This window comes from Pectinophora gossypiella, chromosome 29 (genome assembly GCF_024362695.1).
Source record: "Pectinophora gossypiella chromosome 29, ilPecGoss1.1, whole genome shotgun sequence".
Lineage (NCBI taxonomy): Eukaryota > Metazoa > Arthropoda > Insecta > Lepidoptera > Gelechiidae > Pectinophora > Pectinophora gossypiella.
Genome location: NC_065432.1, coordinates 4284901 through 4306323, shown reverse-complemented (window position 1 = coordinate 4306323; position 21423 = coordinate 4284901). Strand labels below are relative to the sequence as shown.

Genomic DNA, 21423 nt, shown 5'->3' with positions numbered 1-21423 from the left:
ATAGCATAACATAGCATAATATGTTATGTTCATCTCAGGCCTTTACAGGCCTTTACATCTTTATCAGATGATTCAAACAGCGTTTCTGTGGCAGCTTATGCTATGGCATAACATAGCATAACATAGCATAACATAGCATAATATAGCATAACATAGCATAACATAGCATAACATAGCATAACATAGCATAACATAGCATAACATAGCATAACATAGCATAACATAGCATAACATAGCATAACATAGCATAACATAGCATAACATAGCATAGCATAACATAGCATGACATTGTATAACATAACGCAGTATGTGTAATTTCTACTTAAGTTGACCATATCGTTGAAACGTCAACGTTTAATGATATTTCAATCAACGTTTGGCCATATCGTTAATGTAGGCGGTGTCCATGTTATGTGGTGTAATAAAAACGCGAATAGTCAATTAATTTGTTAGGTTCAAAATTATTTACCTAATCGATATGTGTGTGTGTGTGTGGAATTTTCCGTCGCAAAAGTATGCAACTGAAAATAATTTTAATAAACACAAAAATAAACATGAATTTTGCGACGGAAAATTCCATTTGATATCAACTCAGAATCATGGTCTGAATCATCCCCCTCAGTATTCGTTACGATGTCACTAACCTGTAATGTTGCAAATGTAATGTATCTGTAGGTAATGTTTATGTATAAATACATATCAAATAAATCAATGAAATGAAATGAAATATAATGTTATGGGCGATAGGCTGATCCCTTATCACCATAGGGTTCATCATATCCATCTTTGGACTTCGTATCGACGGTGGCTGCAAGTTGTCTTTGATTGCTTGTGGCTCTGCCCACCCCATTGGGGATTACGGGCGTGAGTTTACGTATGAAATGAAATTTATTGTGTGTTGTTAGTGTTGTTGTGTATTTATTGTCTCCACCAACCCGCATTGGAGCAGCGTGGTGGAGTATGCTCCATACCCCCTCCGGTTGATCGAGGGGAGGCCTGTGCCCAGCAGTGGGACGTATATAGGCAGTTTATGTATGTATTTATTGTATAAATGTATGTTTAGTATAGAAATACTTACGTGTTCACACTTACTTATATAAACTGAATTAAAATAATCTTCTAAAACCAAACTAAAATTAAACTATCGTTTTCTAGGCAGCAAACGACACATTTTATATTTTAATATGTTAATATAACTTTTATTTATAAGTCTACAAAGGAAATAAGCTTAAAAATCATCAAATTATAACAACTGTGTATTATGCTAAAATGTCAATCAGACACTTATTTACAAAGAGATTTGATTACTCTATGCGATTTTGAAGAAGTCTCTTCTGCCCACGGACATTTTAATCCCTCAATCAGCGCTTATCGCTATCGACCCACTAGGGTCAATTAATTCTTTCAAATATTTTATCCTCTCAGACGACGCCCTGAGCCGAGGTTCGCGCCCAACTGGGCACCCTCAGGCCTGTTGTCTTAAACGTTGTACCGTGTGAGAGCCTTCAGCGCTCCCCATTTGTCCGGCCAAGTAGTTAATGCCATCTGCGGCAAATCTACAATAAGTCACGTCAGAAAAAAAAACACATTTGGAATATAGACCCTAGCGTCGCCGCGCACGAGTCACGGGCCCTCAGAATAATAACTAAAGCCAACACTAGACAATGAAAAACTTGTGTCAACCTACGAAATTACGAAACAATTTTTGTATATGTGGCTTTGTCCAACGGTTGCAGAGGCTAAGACGGGAGCCATCGGTACGGCAATGCAGGACGGAAGGGGCAAGTCACAGGGACTGTAACCTGGAACCTGACAGAGGGCAGCAGTAACTGTCAGTACTATTAAGAGGCGGAGGACAGGAGTCCTAGTATGGCTTTGTAATAGACTACTCTGGGCGTCATCCCACTTGCGTCAGAGTACTGCGGGGCGGAAGGCAAGAGGGAAACCACTGCCCTATTTCCCTAACAAAGTAGCATGGAAAATAGCTCTTAAATTGATGATGATAATGTCTTTGTCTAACATTACGCCGGTTCCGTAAGATAAAGTAGAACAGAATGGAATCCAGTAGTAGGTGTTGTAAAAAGCTTGAAACGGCCTAATGTGGTGAAAAAACGTGAGGACACAGTGAGTGCGGTTTGTCGTAGTGAGTTTGGTGCGAGTTCAGATGGTTCCGAACATTCCGATATCAAAAACATAAACAAGCGGCAAAGAAAGAGGGTAGACAGATATGTCTGCCCGTAGAAAATTATGGATCTACCTACTCCACTCCAATCTCATTAGTCATCCCGTGATCATGGCACTTGCAACAGTGTCGAAATATCGGGAGTCTCATATCCCCATTTAAACGCGGTAAGAACCCGTTATTATGTGGTTTAATTAAGTAGAACAGAAATATAGAGTTCTGTTGCTGTTTTAGCCTTCCTTCTATGCTTTAGTTTTTGTTCTGAGCACAGGCCACATCCACAAACGCCGCCACGAGAAGCAAATGTCAAGAAACAATTAGGTAGTTTCAAAGATCAATTATGTAATTCTGATTAAGTACTAATAAAGACAGATCTAAATGTGACAAAAACGTTTTCTATTTAACTTATTTATTAATTTTAATCTGAAGATTTGACAGTTCCGGTTTTTACAGAAGCGACTGCCTGTCTGACCTTCCAAACCGCGAAGGGAAAACCAGCCGAGCCGAATACAGGTCACATATCTCCGAAAATGCATTTCTCGGGAATGTGGGTTTCCTCACGATGTTTTCCTTCACCGCTGAGCACGTGATAATCATTTATGATCCAAACATGAATTCGAAAACAAATTCGACAATCATTGGTTTAGGCTTTGCTGGATTCGAACCTGCGACCTCAAAGGGAGAGGCAACCGTTCCTAACTAGGCTACCATGGCTTCCTATTAACAGAAAAATAAAACAATAATTATTACAAAAAAAAACACATTTATTAATAATATTAAACTTGCAAATAAAACAAATATTATCACAAACAAAAACAATTCACAAGACATATTGTTGTACTCATGTTGGCCCCAATTCCTGCAAACACCTCCTAATTTTACTTTAAGTTATACCTGTCATTTTCTTACCCACCGAAAAGGAAAGGGACGGATGATTGACAGCTCTTAATTTTAGGAAGAATGAGTAAATGAACGAATAACCCGGGCGAATCAAAAAGGTATCTCGCTGGTATGCAAACCATTTGACGTGCTGTCTACTGAATTCTATCGGGTTATTGGCCGAAGTAAAATTTTTAGACGGTTTTGGATTTCTGCTTAAAATTGACGTGTGTTCCATAAATTTTATGCTTGTCGATTACTCGTCCCTTTCCTTTTCAGCGGATAAGAAAACGACAGATACAACTTAAAATAAAATTAGATGGTGTTTACAGGAATTAGCACCATTGTTGTACTCATATTATATTACCAAAACTTATATAAAGGTATTCCCTCACCGCAAACATTCGCTTGCAATGTAATGTTACTGAACTTTTTCTAAGGACATCTCCAATGTGGTCTATGCACGGCCTTCTGGGTCTTCTGCCAGCCCTACCACCAACCTTCGCTTTATATACTGCTTTCGTAATCCTATTATCCTTCATCCGCTCTACGTGTACAAACCAACTTAACATTCCCGTAATTAAAGCACATAGTAACGGGTTCTTACCGCGTTTAAACCCGGTAAGAACCCGTTACTATGTGCTTTAATTATGATAACAACCGCGTAAACTTAAAACAATGTATTGTTATTATTATTATTTTTTGTATAATTTTCGACACAATGTAAAAATTGTTCAGAAATAAATAAACTGAAACTGAAATAAACTGAAACTTAACATTCCCTTCTCAATCTTAGTCACTATATCGTCTTTTACACCACATCTCTCTTATCACACTGTTTCTTTAAATAAGAGAAAAAGAGAGGAGTGATCTATTTGCTTATGTTTCCTTAAATAGATAAATACACCAGGAAAAACCTCTGTAAAACATCAGGAATGCAATAAATATCTTTTTCTACTCCTCTACTTTAATCTGGCATTTAAATAACCAAAAAGTCTAATATAAGTACATACATAATTAAACTCTTTGAAAAAGTGTACGCTCTATGGCCTATAAAAGCATTGTTTACAAAGTGTAACTGTACTATAATGTCGCCAAAAAAGCATTGTTGTTGTTTTTTTTTTTTTTTGACCTGGAAACTGGCACCTTTACTTTGTTTGGTGCCATAGATATACTATAAAAAAAAGTATACATTTGCCGCCATTTTCCCGCGCGTTGGAAAATAAATTGGAAAATTTTTGTGTTTCGTTTCAAAACACTAAAAAGTATAAAATAAAAAGGAAAAATGGATGAAGAACTATTGAATTCTACACCAGAAGAAATTTCAACGTTAGCTCAAGATTTACATCTTCATTTTTATAAATAAAATTTTTCTTTGTATAATTTTTGTTTCATTTAAAATTACGTCGTCGTAGAAAAAGTATTGTATGCAACGTTGTATAACTAGGTCAAAAAATGCTCGTGGCGTCTCTTATTGCGATGTTCGCCAAGGCTCACATCGCAACTCACGCCACTCGCATTTTTTGACCCTTCTTATACAACTGTTGCATAAAATACTATATCTTATTTTAGACTTTACATTACCTAAGCGGAAACTTGTGTCAATTGATACTTGTGTCAATTGATACTTGTGTCAATTGATACTTGTGTCAATTGATACTTGTGTCAATTTATACTTGTGTCTATTGATACTTGTGTCAATTGATACTTGTGTCAATTGATACTTGTGTCGATAGATACTTGTGTCAATTGATACTTGTGTCAATTGTTACTTGTGTCAATTGATACTTGTGTCAATTGATACTTGTGTCAATTGATACTTGTGTCAATTTATACTTGTGTCTATTGATACTTGTGTCAAATGATACTTGTGTCAATTGATACTTGTGTCGATAGATACTTGTGTCAATTGATACTTGTGTCGATAGATCCCACTGCCCTATTTTTCCCTAAAAAGTAGCATGGAAATTGCTACACCGACAAGAGCGCGGCTCTTAAATTGATGATGATGATGATCAATAGATTGCAAACTGGCGCATTTGTGTAATTTCCTAGGTCAAAGATAAATTATGAAATTCTGATTACTAAAAGACAGATAGATATAAAGGTGACAAAAATCGTTTTCTTTTTTCTATTTAACTTATTTAGGAATTTTAATAAAGAAAAATGTAATAATAAGTGCGACATTTTGTCATGTTTATTTATGACGTCACAGTGTGCTTTCTCATACAAATTCCATAGTAATTTCGTGTTTTGACGTTTAGTAAAAAGTAACTGATTTGACTAGTTGGAAACTAGCCTTTTGTTTGGTTTTCCCGAAGGTCAAGGCAAAGGGAACTATGCCCATACAGCCAAGTCTTACGTATTTTTTTTCTTGATGATTAATGAAATGATGAAAGGTGATGATGATGAAACCTAAGCCCCCACCCTCGGAGTAGACTCCTACTCCGAACCCCAAACGAATTAACTCGAAAGTCCGCATAAACTTTCGAGTTATGAAGCGGCTTCTTGACACGAAGCGAAAATAGGCAGATACACTTTGTTTATTGAATACTCCAATATAATAACACTCGCGAATGTCTTCCGACTAACTTAATGCGATCATTAACCACAAAACCCTACTTTGTATTGATTATTTAGATTATTCAATGAAGAAAGCAACCGTCCCGTTTCCGTTCCCGCCAAAAACTCCCTAGCCTTTTAAGCGATACAATCAAAGTCTAATATAGAACCCTGTCGCACTAACATATTAGACATTTAGTGAGACTTCTAGTTCAATTTAGCGAACAGTTTAATGTGACACGGCGCAATTGTTTTCTTCACGTTATTCGACAAACATCACCGGGAACATCTTCTGTTTTCTGCTTCTTTGAGTCGTCTGCCTGTACGATGAAAAGAAATACTATAAGTAAACAACCATACACATCCACACCCACATTCTTATCGGGGTAGGCAGAACCACAGGTCACAAGAAGTCACTTTTGTTTTGGTATATAACTTACTTATGTAATAATAATAATAATATAGGCGTATATATAATTTTTCTGCCATCATCATCATCACCAGCCAATTAACGTCCCCACTGTTGGGGCACGGGCCTTCCCTATGGATGGATAGGGAGATCGGGCCTTAAACCACCACGCGGGCCCAGTGCGGATTGGTGGTTATTAACGACTGTTAATGCAGCCGGGACCAACGGCTAAACGTGCCTTCCGAAGCACGGAGGAGCTCGAGATGAAAACTTTTTTTTAATGTTAACAATAGGTGTAGGATATTTTTACACAAGTACATGTACAATCCACCACATTATCCACGTATCAAAAAAAAATAAACCAAAAAAAAATGACCATCTTCTTCTATCGTGTGGGTTGTGAGATGGATTACCAACCCCATGAACCCTGGTGTCAGGGTTATTACTGAGCCGCCCAAGGCCCCTGACATGACTCATGTAACGACTACGTACTTACATAACTAAGTAGTAACCGGGACCAACGTGCGTGCCTTCCGAAGCACAGATCATCTTACTTTTGGACTTACGGATTAACTTACTTACTTGATCTGCCTGTAATGTCCTAACCAAACTAGGGACCACAAAGTGATTTTGACAGGGATTCGAACCCGGGACCTCCGATCGTGAGCACAACGCTCAACCACTGGACCACGGAGGCCGAAAATTACCAAGACTGAGTCTTTCTAATACTCACCACGATGCTGGAGTCTTTCGTTTCCAAGTAGGGCATAGAGTTGTTTCTTCCGAAGAACCGCTTAAATGTGAATCTGCCAGCATTGCTCTCCTTGGTCTTCGTGTGGTTCTCCAGAGGAGCCGTCTCTGGTTGCGACGTTGACTGGGGGAGTTAAATTCAAATTCAAAATATTTATTTCGGTAACTAGTCCATATTTTGTTAGTAACAGAAATCTTATACATTGTTTAAGTTTACGCGGTTATTGGCCCCGATTCCTGCAGACACCGCCCAATTTTATTTTAAGTTATATCCGTCATTTTCATATCCGTCGAAAAGGAAAGGGACGGATGATTCACAGCTCTTAATTTTAGGAAGAATGAGTAAATGAATGAATAACCCGGGCGAATCAAAAGGTACGTCGCTGGTATGAAATCCGTTTGACGTGCTGTCTACTTAACTATGTCGGGTTATTGACGGGTGTAAAATTTTTAGACGGTTGGTTTAGATTTGTGCTTAAAATTGACGTGTGTTCCATAAATTTTATGCTTGTCGATTACCCGTCCCTTTCCTTTTCGGCGGATAAGAAAATGACAGATATAACTTAAAATAAAATTAGATGGTATTTACAGGAATTAGCACCATTATCATAATTAAAGCACACAATAACGGGTTCTTACCGCGTTTAAATGGGGATATGAGACTCACGATATTTCGGCACTGTTGCTATCCCCATTTAAACGCGGTAAGAACCCGTTATTATGTGCTTTAACAGAAAGCTTAACCTAGTATTAGTAACAGATTCGAAAGACGACAACATAAAAAGAAGCTACATGAGGCTAGCCCGAGGCACCGAAGCCGCGGGCAGCTATGTAACAGCGTGCAATCGCACCCAGCGGTTCAGCAGCGGCGAGTTGTACCGGTCCACCAATGCGCTCATGATGGTGTTAGAGTTATATTCATAAAAATTAAAATGAAAATTATTTTATTAACAAAATTGGTACATTGTTGTAATATCTAGTTGTTGTTACCCTCTATCAAGTGAGAAACACCTGTATCAGAAAGCCATTATCTCCCTAACATTATCCCGTTTTTCACAGGGTCCGCTTACCTAACCTGAAGATTTGACAGGTCCGGTTTTTTACAGAAGCGACTGCATGTCTAACCTTCCAACCCGAGAACGGAACCAGCCCAATACAGGTTTCCTCACGATGTTTTCGTTCACCACTGAGCACGTGATAACAATTTATAATCCAAACATGAATCGAAAACAAAATCGACAATCATTGGTTTAGGCCTGTGCTGGATTCGAACCTGCGACCTCAAAATGAGAGGCAAGCGTTCTACTGACTGGACCTACGTAACTACGGCTCTTAAAAATAAAATAATAATAAATATAATTCATTATAATAATTAATCTATTATTTTATAATGAAAATATTTTTATTTATTTTGAGAGGTATAAAAAACATCATCACCAGCCCATTAACGTCCCCACTGCTGGGGCACGGGCCTTCCCTATGGATGGATAGGGAGATCGGGCCTTAAACCACCACGCGGGCCCAGTGCGGATTGGTGGTTATTAACGACTGCTAATGCAGCCGGGACCAACGGCTTAACGTGCCTTCCGAAGCACGGAGGAGCTCGAGATGAAAACTTTTTTTTTGTGGTCACCCATCCCATGACCGGCCTTTGCGAAAGTTGCTTAACTTCAACAATCGCAGAGCCGAGCTCCTCAAAAAAACATACTTTTCTTTATTAATATCATATTTCAACATACCCCGCTATCAGTAGGCATTTCTTCCACTCCATTAACCTCTATCGACCCTGTAGGCTGACAGGCACACTGTCCATTCTCCGTGGATTCCGACTGTGTTGTACATACACAAGGATTGCAATTTGCCTGTCTGTATTGAGCTGAAAATAAATATCAATTTTACATAACATAGCATGACGCTTGCGTCCCAGAAGGGTAGGCAGATATGTATAGTACAGTCATGAGCAATATCATGTACCCACTTTTGAACCCTGTCGCACTATCATATTTATTTATTTCATAAAACTGCTGCAGCCGCCTAAAGCCGCTGCTTGTACTCACTGAACTCCCGGCTGGCCGTGGACTGCGCCCCCGTGCAGCAGGCGGGCACGGCGCGGCGCGCCACGTCCACACGCCTGGCCGCGTGTTGTCTCAACTGCGACACATCCACCACGTGACCGTCGGGAGACTTCAGGTATTGTTTGATTTCTTCAGCTCTTTCCATGTATCTACAGGATAAATAGTCAAACTCAAAAATGTCTATTCGTTTATACACACACGCACCTACGCACACACGCACGCATACACGCACGCACGCACGCACGCACGCATACACGCACGCACGCACGCATACACGCACGCACGAATATAAGCACGCATACACGCACGCACGCACGCATATAAGCACGCACGCATGCACGCATACACGCACGCACGCATATACTCACGCACGAACCCACGCCGTGCCGCCGAGTCTTTGTGTCACATTCCTATTTCCTATATCAACCCGAATAACATTCGAAAAAGACCCACCTCTAACGTTTGAGCAAACTTCGTATGGCGGCCGTCTTGTTTTTCCAAAACTATTCTTTTTTTACTGACGATAAAATTTTACCTTGGTTTAAATAAGTAACGCGAAAAAAATCTGTTAGTGAGTCACTCAGTTAGTGAGTCACTCAGTCAGTGAGTCAATGTTATGGTGTCATGAAAGGACCGTGACATTATCATGTTACGTATGTTAGCTTTACTGGTGACCCCAGCTGACATAAAAGCTGGATCCACTCTTGGTCGAGGAAGGGTGGAGTTACTAGCATGTTAATTACATAAGTTGTGCACGTCTGTAATTGGTGAAAGTACTACTACCAGCCATAAGAAAGTTATATTAATTGTTGTGTTTGTACTCACTCGAGGAGCTCGGTGGCGCAGCAGTAAACGCGCTCGGTGTGCGATTGTTGAAGTTAAGCAACTTTCGCAAAGGCCGGTCATAGGATGGGTGACCACAAAAAGAAAAGTTTTCATCTCGAGCTCCTCCGTGCTTCGGAAGGCACGTTAAGCCGTTGGTCCCGGCTGCATTAGCAGTCGTTAAGAACCACCAATCCGCACTGGGCCCGCGTGGTGGTTTAAGGCCCGATCTCCCTATCCATCCATAGGGAAGGCCCGTGCCCCAGCAGTGCGGACGTTAATGGGCTGATGATGATGATGAATCCTCACTCACCTGGTCAACTTGGCAGTAAGCGCGCTCTTCCTAACCCCATCGCTTTCTCGGCTCACAGCGGGAACCAGGTACAACAAACTATCCCTGTAAGCTTCGAACGCCTGCTGCAGATGACCTGAAGAATCCAGTTCTATTGCCTGCTTTATTAACGCCACAGCCTGCAAGACAAACGGAGAATTATTGATGTTAAACATAAGCTCACGAAGAAGTTAAACATATACGCATATGAGGGATTTTCCAGGCGACTTACCCTAAAACAATATAGATATAGATGGCGCTGTATGCCTTTAACGTGATATTGGCCCCGATTCCTGCAGACACCGCCTAATTTTATTTTAAGTTATATCCGTCATTTTCATATCCGTCGAAAAGGAAAGGGACGCATGATTCACAGCTCTTAATTTTAGGAAGAATGAGTAAATGAATGTGTCGGGTTATTGACTGATGTAAAATTTTTAGACGGTTGTTTTAGGTTTGTGCTTAAAATTGACGTGTGTTCCATAAATTTTATGCTTGTCGATTACCCGTCCCTTTCCTTTTCGGCGGATAAGAAAATGACAGATATAACTAAAAATAAAATTAGATGGTATTTACAGGAATTAGCACCAATAGGTAGTTTGCAACTAGTCAAATACTAAACTACTTTACTAATACTTTTTACTAAACGGCAAAAACACAAATTGACTATGGAATTTGTATGAAAAAGCACCCTGTGACGTCATAGAAAAACGTGATAAAATGTCCGACTTATTATTACGTTTTTCTTGATTAAAATTCATAAATAAGTTAAATAGAAAAAAGAAAATGTTTTTCGTTAGTTCTAGATCTGACTTTATTTCATCATCATCAATTTAAGAGCCACGCTCTTGTCGGTGTAGCATTTTCCATTCCAGTCTATCAAAGGCCAATTCCTTTATTTAAGTAATAAGAATTACCCATTAGAAATACCCATTTCCTCATTACTCGGGTATATAATTATTCAAAAATATAATATAAGGGCAGTCTGCAGAGGTATATATAAAAAGAATTGTTGCTTGATGTTTGGATCAGATATGAATAGAATTATGTTGCTACCTATATTTCTTCACTTTATTTTTATTTTGGTATAATAACAATTTATACCCAAAAGCAAAGATAAAAGATATGTTTTGTATCCATGATATAAGAAGGTTAAACGAAGGCAACTTGAAACGAAGGCTTTTCCCCTGCTGTATGACATGTGGCGCCACCTAGCCGCCAGTAGCGGAACTACGAGCAGCGCCATCTGTAATTGAATGGAGGGAACCTTCTTAATGGTCACCTGCTACTCTATGGTAGATGGCGCTAGTTAGTATGGGGTTTCGAAGGTGTACCAATGTATTAGAACCTACTCCATAATAGATGTCGCTAGCTTATATAAGTTTACCTTTTCATAATTCTCCTTGCTAGGCATATGCTCGAGGTCGAGGTACTCGTGGTTGAAGAAGTCCTCGTACGAGATCCGCTTGTTGGGGTCGTGCTGCAGGAGCCTGGTCAGCAGGTCCGCGCAGCCGGGGGATATTGATGAGTTGGGGGGGATCTGGAGGGGGGATTATATGTATTATTGATATGTGTCACTCATGTAATGTAATATACATTTATTAATTTATATTTATTTATTGAGGAGCTCGGTGGCGCAGCGGTTCACGCGCTCGGTCTGCGATTGTTGAAGTTAAGCAACTTTCGCAAAGGCCGGTCATAGGATGGGTGACCACAAAAAAAAAAGTTTTCATTTCGAACTCCTCCGTGCTTCGGAAGGCACGTTGAGCCGTTGATCCGGCTGCATTAGCAGTCGTTAATAATCTCCAATCCGCACTGGGCCCGCGTGGTGGTTTAAGGCCCAATCTCCCTATCCATCCATAGGGAAGGCCCGTGCCCCAGCAGTGGGGACGTTATAGGGCTGGTGATGATGAATTTATAATTATTGTGTTTTTTTTATTGTATTTTATTTTATTGTAATGTCGTAGATGGGTTTTTACCTAAATAAGTAACTTTATTATTATAGTATTATTATTATAAATGACCCTACCACAAGGTTGGAGAAGGTCAACAGGCGCCAGACGCGCTAAGGAGGAGTCCTATGTCCTAGGACAGCCCGACGTAATATGAATAAACATATAGATAAAAGAAAACGGATAAGAAAACGACAGGTATAACTTAAAATAAAATTAGATGGTATTCACTAGCACCACTGTCATATGATGTTAATAATATTAGAGTGCATGCCAGCTTATCACCTTTCTTGCAATGAAAATGTTATCATTGGTGACAGTTCGGGCAACCACCGAACTATTTTTGATTTGGTTTGACAGGACTATAATTCATAATAATTCATAATTCATTTATTCGCCTTAAAAATGGTAGGTACAGTTTGCAGATGGTCAGCATTTAGCATTAGGTCAACATTTTTAGTTATGAAAATTATAACTACTAAAATTAGCTCTATCCCTTTCTTGCACTTATTGTAAGTGCAGGACGGCACTCATTTGGGATCTGTCGAACTGAAATAGAGTTGGGTTTGTGTGCACCCGAATGGGCACCAATGTATTTTATTTAATTTTATTTCGTGTAATTTCATTTTTATTAATAATATTAATTTTATTTGATTTTATATATAATTTAATTAAATTTAATTTGCTTCTATGCTGTTCTGGGAGCAAATAAAAAACATAAAACACGTTCAGCCGCTTGTCTTCCCGGGCATGTCGTAAAAACCGACAGAGGGATTGCGTCCTCTAACATGATGGACTAATGTTATGGGCGATAGGCTGATCCCTTATCACCATAAGGTTCATCATATCCATCTTAGAACTTCGTATCAACAGTGGCTGCAAGTTGTCTTTGATTACTTGTGGCTCTGCCCACCCCATTTGGGATTACGGGCGTGAGTTTATGTATGTATGTATGTACCTATGTATATAATTTAATTTTAATTTATCTAATCTAATCTTAATCTTTAATTTGAAATAAATAATTTGAATTTGAATAATATTAAACAATAATATTAAACATATTATTTATTAGTGATAAATAGTAGTCATCACTATCATCACTATCAGCCCATTAACGTCCCCACTGCTGGGGCACGGGCCTTCCCTATGGATGGATAGGGAGATCGGGCCTTAAACCACCACGCGGGCCCAATGCGGATTGGTGGTTATTAACGACTGCTAATGCAGCCGGGACCAACGGCTTAACGTGCCTTCCGAAGCACGGAGGAGCTCGAGATGAAAACATTTTTTTTTGTGGTCACCCATCCTATGACCGGCCTTTGCGAAAGTTGCTTTACTTCAACAATCGCAGACCGAGCGCGTTTACCGCTGCGCCACCGAGCTTTTATTAATTTTATCTCACCTCTATAGGAGCCTGTTTCTGTATCTTATCAACGAGTTCCTTGAATGTATTTGACGAGTACGGCGCCCTCCCGAATAGACATTCATACATTATTACACCTGCAACCAATAAGATATTTGACAGGTCAAAGAAAATTATAAAATGCTAATCTAGAAATCCCGATGGGGACATTGTCGAAATCACTTTGTGAGACTGTCCTTTGTTTGGTAAGGACTTTTCAGGCTTGAATCACCTGATTGTCCGAAAAAGTAAGATGATTCCGTGCTTCGGAGGGCACGTTAAGCCGTTGGTCCCGGCTATTAGCCGTAAAAACACCTCCACCAACCCGCAATGGAGCAGCGTGGTAGAGTATGCTCCATACCCCCTCCGGTTGATTGAGGGGAGGCCTGTGCCCAGTAGTGGGACGCATATAGGCTGTTTATGTTTATGTAATCTAGAAATAGAAGCCAGTCTAATATGATCAAAATCTCATTTTCATCATCATCATGTCTCGCGGTTCTGAGTCTTCTTCTACCGTGTGAGTTGTGAGGTGGATTACCAACCCCATCAACCCTGGTGTCAGGGTTATTACTGAGCCGCCATAGGCCCCTGACATGGCTCATGTAACGACTACGTACTTACATCAGTAAGTAATAACGGGGATCAACGGCTTAACGTGCCTTCCGAAGCACAGATCTTTTTACTTTTTGGACAATCAGGTGATCAGCCTGTAATGTCATAACCGAACTAGGGATCACAAAGTGATTTTTGTGATTTGTCCCCACCGGGATTCGAACCTGGGACCTCCGGATCGTGAGCACAACGCTCAACGGAGCCGGAACCACGGAGGCCGTTATTATTTTAAGAACCATTAGAAATAGGAAAAATATTTATTTAAAAAAAAAGAGATTTACAAAAGTAATCTGTTACAAAAAATTGGTTTTATGAGGTAGGTTCAGAAAATCTACATACAAACAGATAAAACAGCGGACCCTGCACTAAGCATAAGCCTGTATCGCAGGGACCCAAAAAAAAAAATAACATTGTTTGGTTTTGTTCGGACTTATCCAGAAGCAATGATGCCAATGTTCATCATCATCAATTTAAGAGCCACGCTCTTGTCGGTGCAGCATTTCTGTAAAATACTCTCCATGCTACTTTTTTAGGGAAAAATAGGGCAGTGGTTTCCCTCTTGCCTTCCGCCCCGCAGTACTCTGTCTGACGCGAGTGGGATGGCGCCCAGAGTAGTCTATTACAAAGCCATACTAGGACTCCTGTCCTCTGCCTCTGAATAGTACTGACAGTTACTGCTGCCCTCTGTCAGGTTCCAGGTTACAGTCCCTGTGACATGCCCCTTCCGTCCCGCATTGCCGTACCGATGGCTCCCATCTCCGCCTCTGCAGCCGTTGAGGTCTTCACCCATATCCCCATGTCAATGATGCCAATGTTATCCGCAAATAAATGATGATTGATTCAGTTGATTGAGGGGAGGCCTGTGCCCAGCAGTGGGACGTGTATAGGCTGTCTATGTGGGATAATGAAATAACTCGGATATTTTTTAAATGTTTTTACTCCTTTTTTATACACACACACCTTATATTAAAACCATAATCCTTTTTTTTGGTTTTGGTTTTCCCCGAAGGGTAAGGCAAAGGGAACTATGCCCATACAGCCATGTCTGACGTATTTTTTTTCTTGATGATTAATGCAATGATGAAAGGTGATGATGATGAAACCTAAGCCCCCACCCTCGGAGTAGACTCCTACTCCGAACCCCAAACGAATTAACTCAAAAGTCCGCATAAACTTTTGAGTTATGAAGCGGCTTCCCGGCACGAAGCAAAAATAGGCAGATACACTTTCTTTATTGAATACTCCAATATAATAACACTCGCGAATGTCTTCCGACTAACTTAATGCGATCATTAACCACAAAACACCACTTCGTATTAATTATTTAGATTACTCAATGAAGAAAGCAACTGTCCCGTTCCCGTTTCCCGCCGAAAAGCCTAAAACCATAATCCTCTCACCCGACCGAAATCGCACCATCGACTCCCCTTTCTTACTTTTTAAAACTACCTTACGTCCCACTCATTAACCATCCTCCTTTCATACCATAAACAGTCGAATTCCCATTCATTATCCTTACATAGCAATCTCATTTTCCTACATTTATGTTATATGTAACTCACCTACGGATTAGGATGTGTGACGGATACGGCAGAGACTTGGTTAGGGGAGCTTCAGCTGGATATATGATCCACGCAGGATATTTTATTTTTGTCTGCCATATGCAATAATAATAACTCATTGTTTTAACTTATTGTTTCATCGTTTACCCATTTAAACGCGGTAAGAACCCGTTATTATGTGCTTTAATTATAATAATAACTCACCTACGCTCCACAGGTCGACTCTAGCGTCGTATTCCCCACACAACATCTCTGGCGCCATGTATAGAGGAGACCCCCTCACACACTGCTTTGTCTCCTCAGCCATATGTTGAGCAAACCTGAAAATAATGAAGAACTTTCCAGGTCAAGTTTCCAAGAAAAACATATAGCTGGCATTGTATAACTCCAACATGATAATTATCTAATTCCTCACACAGTGTTCAATACCTTATTAAATTTTCGTTACTTACAATATTAGTTTCATAACTTGCCACTAGATGTCACTGTACAAAATTAAAACTCGTAAGCAAAAAATGCAATCTAACTTTACATTAGAAGGTGAACTTAAATAAAGATTTTTTCATTCTTGAACCAGTTACCTTTCGGGTGTGTTTTGGGACGATTGTACATGGTCCTTCGAGCCGGATTAACGTTTATCGTGTGGGTTGTGAAGTGGAATACCAGCTTTTTTTGCCTTATGACTTTGTTACTTATTGTAGATTTGCCGCAGATGGCATTAACTACTTGGCCGGAGAAATGGGGAGCGCTGAAAGCTCTCACCGGTACATTGTTTAAGACAACAGACCTGAGGGTGCCCAGTTGGACGGATTACCGGCCTCATCAGCCCTGTTGTCAGGGTTATTGAAGGGCCCCTGACATGGCTCATGTAACGACTACTCACTTACATCAGTAAGTAGTAACCGGGACCAACGGCTTAATGTGCCTTCCGAAACATGGTGTAAGAAACACAGTTAATAAGAAATATACATAATGTAAATAAGCTCACGGCTATATCTCAATTGGGGTAGTCAGAGGTACATCCATCGCAAGATGAACTAAGTATCCAAACCTCACCGAGCTTTCTGTTAGACCAACGTGATAGGGGGTGAGAAATATAAAAATATATAATTTGTATTTTTTTTTTTGTATTAATGTGGGATATTTTTTTTTTGTGCCCAAACATGCGATCGGTCGACTGACCATAAGCAGTTTTGATGGTTTGGTTTTATTAACATGCAGGACAGGCCCCCTCATTAGAAGGCTGCCTTCATTAAGGTGCTACTGTATGTTATCCCATATGTGCGTCCTTTTGAGGCGTCTCATATAGTGGTTGTCACTTAAACTACGGGCCAATGTAGGATATAGAATTGAAACGGGATATTTTAAATATCTTTACTCCTTATATGTAACAAAATCCTCTAACCCGACCGCCATCGCACCATAGACTCGCCTTTCTTACTTTTTAAAACTGCCTTACGTCCCATTCATTAACCATCCTCCATTCATACCATAAACAATCAAATTCCCATACATTATCCTTCCATAGTATTCTCACTTTCCTACATAAACAATTTATATAGTCAGGTTGACTCAATTCAATTCAATTCTCAATTATTTTTTGCATTCCATGTAGTACAATGGGGTCTTACATAGGCATAGGAACTAAAACTTGGACCCTGTAGGGCACAGCAACGTTGAAGGGAAGAGAGGAAGTGTGTATTAAAATTAAAACTTATCATTTAAAAATTGAGGAGCTCGGTGGCGGAGCGGTAAACGCGCTCGGTCTCCGATTGTTGAAGTTAAGCAACTTTCGCAAAGGCCGGTCATAGGATGGGTGACCACAAAAAAAAAGTTTTCATCTCGAGCTCCTCCGTGCTTCGGAAGGCACGTTAAGCCGCTGGTCCCGGCTGCATTAGCAGTCGTTAATAACTACCAATCCGCACTGGGCCCGCGTGGTGGTTTAAGGCCCGATCTCCCTATCCATCCATAGGGAAGGCCCGTGCCCCAGCAGTGGGGACGTTAATGGGCTGATGATGATGATTTAAAAATTCGTCTACAGTATAATAGCACTCACCCAAAGTCAGCAACTTTAAGCATGTATTTCCCGTTCGAATCCTTATGTAGTAATAAATTGTGAGGTTTAAGGTCCATATGTACTACACCTGACAAAAAAAACATATTTTTTAATTTTCTTATGTACGGTCACGAGCATTAATATGTATACGCTTTGGTACCATGTCACATTGACTTTTTTGACAAATTGAACTATAAGTCTCACTAAATGTCAAATATGTCAAAATAAAGAGAAGCAATATAGGTAGCAATGTAATTCTATACATAATGTGATCTAAATATCATCATCATCATCAATTTAAGAGCCACGCTCTTGTCGGTGCAGAATTTTCCATGCTACTTTTTTAGGGAAAAATAGGGCAGTGGTTTCCCTCTAATCACATTCACATAGTTAATAAATAACTAATTATCTAATCTAATCTAATTAAAGCACATAATAACGGGTTCTTACCGCGTTTAAATGGAAGAAGAAAAGAAAGGAAAACATGAAACAGTAGGACTAGGGCCCTGTGCTGGGAGGTTTTCTGGCCACGTCTTTCCCTCAGCGTTACAGATTCCGATGTGGTAGTAGTTTTACAGCTAGTTACATAATATGTAATTTAATTATGTTTGACGTTCAAAAAGCGCTAACTTTGTAAGCCAATTTTGAAAAATAAATATTTTTGAATTTTTTTTTTTATTTTTTATGGGGATATGAGACTCCCTGAGTCTCCCGTTATTATGTGCTTTAATTATGATAATAACCGCGTAAACTTAAAACAATGTATAATCTAATCTAGCCTGCAAGATCCCACTGTTAAGCAAAGGCCTCCCCTTCTTATTTTTAATAATTATCTACATTACCTTTTTCTCTTAAAAATTTCAATGCAGACGCTAGTTGTTGCAGAAAATACAGCACCTGAGAGAACATTCTTGAATTAGAAACGATGAGAAAATTAGTCTTCTTCTATCTATCTTATATATTATATTACAGGTTTAGCGGTGTTATTTTAATTGATTTTTTTAATGTTGTATTAACAATGGTGCTAATTCCTGTAAATACCATCTAATTTTATTTTAAGTTATATCTGTCATTTTCTTATCCGCCAAAAAGGAAAGGGACGGGTAATCGACAAGCATAAAATTTATGGAACACACGTCAATTTTAAGCACAAACCTAAAACAACCGTCTAAAAATTTTACTTCAGTCAATAACCCGACACAGTTAAGTAGACAGCACGTCAAACGGATTTCATACCAGCGACATACCTTTTTGATTCGCCCGGGTTATTCATTCATTTACTCATTCTTCCTAAAATTAAGAGCTGTGAATCATCCGTACTGGCCCGGAGTTTAAGTGACAACCACTATATGAGACGCCTCAAAAGGACGCACATATGGGATAACATACAGTAGCACCTTAATGAAGGCAGCCTTCTAATGAGGGGGCCTGTCCTGCACGTTAATAAAACCAAACCATCAAAACTGCTTATGGTCAATCGACCGATCGCATGTTTGGGCACAAAAATGAAAAAAAAATAAATAAATAAAATATCTTAAAATAAAATTAGACGGTGTCTGCAGGAATCGGGGCCATTGTATTCAATAATAATAAAAAACCTAAGTAGTTATCTGTTAATTAAAATAATTACCTGTTTTTCAGGCACTCTTCCATATCTATGAATGTACTTGGAGAGGTCGCCTCCACAGCAGTATTCCATTATGATGTAGATGTTTCTGCAGTTGTACAACATAAAGTTTTAATGTTTGTACCATACATACGGTCACAACTTCACAAGCATTAATATGTATATACTTTGGTACCATGTCACATTAACTTTTGTGACAAATTGAACTGTAAGTCTCACTAAATGTCAAATATGTTAGTGCGACAGAGTCCTAAAGTGGGTACATTATATTGCTCATGACTGGATATACATACATACATACACATGCGGACATTGTCGAAATCACTTTGTGAGACTGTCATTTGTTTGTTAAGGACTTTGCAGGCTTGAATCACCTGATTGCACTTTAAGTAAATTAAATTCATCTTTTTTGGGGTTATGTATACGTTTTTACAATAAAATACGAGATAATATTTTAATTTGTCAGAAAATAAATTCAATGCTCATGTGAAGCTTACTTTATGTAAAAAAGCTTATTATAAGATTAATGATTACCTAAATGATAAAATGTCTGGTATTAAATGTGTTCCTCTAGTTATTAAATAACTTGTAATGTATACCGGACTTATTATTTATTCGTAGGTATACCCTCATTGATTTAAAAGATGTCATCAGCAAGGGTCATTTATACCCAAAAACAAAAATAAAAGATAATTAAAACACATAATAACGGGTTCTTACCTCACTCAAAGTAGGGATATGAGACTCCCGATATTCAGGAGACTCATATCCCTACTTTGAAGGTGGTAAGAACCCGTTATTATGTGTTTTAATTATGATAATAACCGCGTAAACTTAAAACAATGTAAAATCAAATATGCATGTCTGTTATCTGTGAAATTAATTAGAAAGTTGAACGAAGGAAAATCTTAACAACGCCTTCTATATTGTTTTCGAGGAACGTAGCCGGGAAAGTCTTTCATTATGTATTGTTGAGGAGCTCGGTGGCGCAGCGGTAAACGCGCTCGGTCTGCGATTGTTGAAGTTAAGCAACTTTCGCAAAGGCCGGTCATGAGATGGGTGACCAAGTGACCATAAAAAAAGTTTCATCTCAAGCTCCTCCGTTCTTCGGAAGGCACGTTAAGCCGTCCCGGCTGCATTAGCAGTCGCTAATAACCGTCAATCCCCACTGGGCCTGTGTTTGTTAAAGGTCTAAGCCTGCCTGTGTGGTTTAAGGCCCAATCTCCCTATCCATCCATAGGGAAGGCCCATGCCCCAGTAGTGGGGACGTTAATGGGCTGATGATGATATATTGTTGTGTACCTGTCGTCCCAAGTAAAATGCTTCATGTGCACTATGTGGGGGTGTGTTAACGTCTTTAGCAGACGTATCTCCATGATCAGATTGTCTATGGCAGACCCCGAGTGCTTCACTCTAGACTTGTCCACGCATTTAATTGCCACTATGGAACGGGCTCCCACCTGAAATATTAATTCCCGATACATAAATATAGGTGGTTTAGAATGCAGCTTAAATTTATTTTTTTTGCTTTTTTTTGTGTGGGTTATTTAATAGTTCCATTTGTATGACAACCTGCAGATAATAAAAAGAAAAAAAAAAACAAGGAAAATGAGGTAGAGAAATTGGGTTTCTATTTATTTATTTTAATTATAACATTTATTGTATTCTAGTTGAAAAAATCGACTTCCTGTACAACTGTTCTTATTATTTAATTAAAAAAGCACTTATACAGTTTTAAATGAACAATAAATTAGTAAAATATGCAAACAAATTCCATTATGTGTTGTATTTTGTATGTATGGAATTTTTTCTGAAATAAAGCTTTATTATTATTTTTTGTATGTCTTTTTCATATCTCGGGCCTATGGAGGCCCGGATTTTTATTATTGTTCTTTATGTAAATGACCTATGGAGGCTTATTATTATTCTTTATGTAAATGAACAAAGTTATCTTTTATTTACTTTGTGTTGAAAGACAACGAAACTTACTTTTGTATAAGCTTTATAAACCGTAGAATAGCTCCCAGATCCAAGCTTTTCCGTCACTACATAGCCTTCTATCTTCGGAAAGGCCATTTTTGGTTGAAATTTTGCCAATATCCCTAAAATAATTCACATAATTTAAGGAAAATGTAATTAAAATTTAATTTCGTAAATTCTGATAACAAAGTGTCAAAGTTTGTTATGACATTTCTGAAAAAT

At 39.0% G+C, this 21423-nt stretch overlaps 1 protein-coding gene across 1 annotated transcript; it reads right to left on the bottom strand.

Annotated features, from left to right (window-relative positions):
* Window positions 1-2932: 2932 nt before the first annotated feature.
* Window positions 2933-21398, bottom strand: LOC126379478 (serine/threonine-protein kinase ULK3-like). The gene is made up of 14 exons (XM_050028241.1): window positions 21211-21398; window positions 20524-20681; window positions 19225-19309; window positions 18437-18491; window positions 17595-17682; window positions 15743-15858; window positions 13365-13462; window positions 11398-11550; window positions 9993-10150; window positions 8840-9006; window positions 8522-8658; window positions 6766-6906; window positions 4619-5943; window positions 2933-4009 (listed from the first exon to the last, which is right to left on the bottom strand). The coding sequence occupies exons 1-13, from the start codon at window positions 21295-21297 to the stop codon at window positions 5881-5883; spliced, it is 1506 nt and encodes a 501-aa protein (XP_049884198.1). The 5' UTR covers window positions 21298-21398; the 3' UTR covers window positions 2933-4009; window positions 4619-5880.
* Between the last annotated feature and the right edge of the window lie 25 nt (window positions 21399-21423).

Coding starts and splice junctions, on each gene's coding strand:
- LOC126379478 (XM_050028241.1), bottom strand. CDS start 21,297: ATGGCCTTTCCGAAGATAGAAGGCTATGTAGTGACGGAAAAGCTTGGA. Junction 20,682..21,210: donor TTTATAAAGCTTATACAAAA/GTAAGTTTCGTT, acceptor TTAATATTTCAG/GTGGGAGCCCGTTCCATAGT. Junction 13,463..15,742: donor AGTCGACCTGTGGAGCGTAG/GTGAGTTATTAT, acceptor TATTGGTTGCAG/GTGTAATAATGTATGAATGT.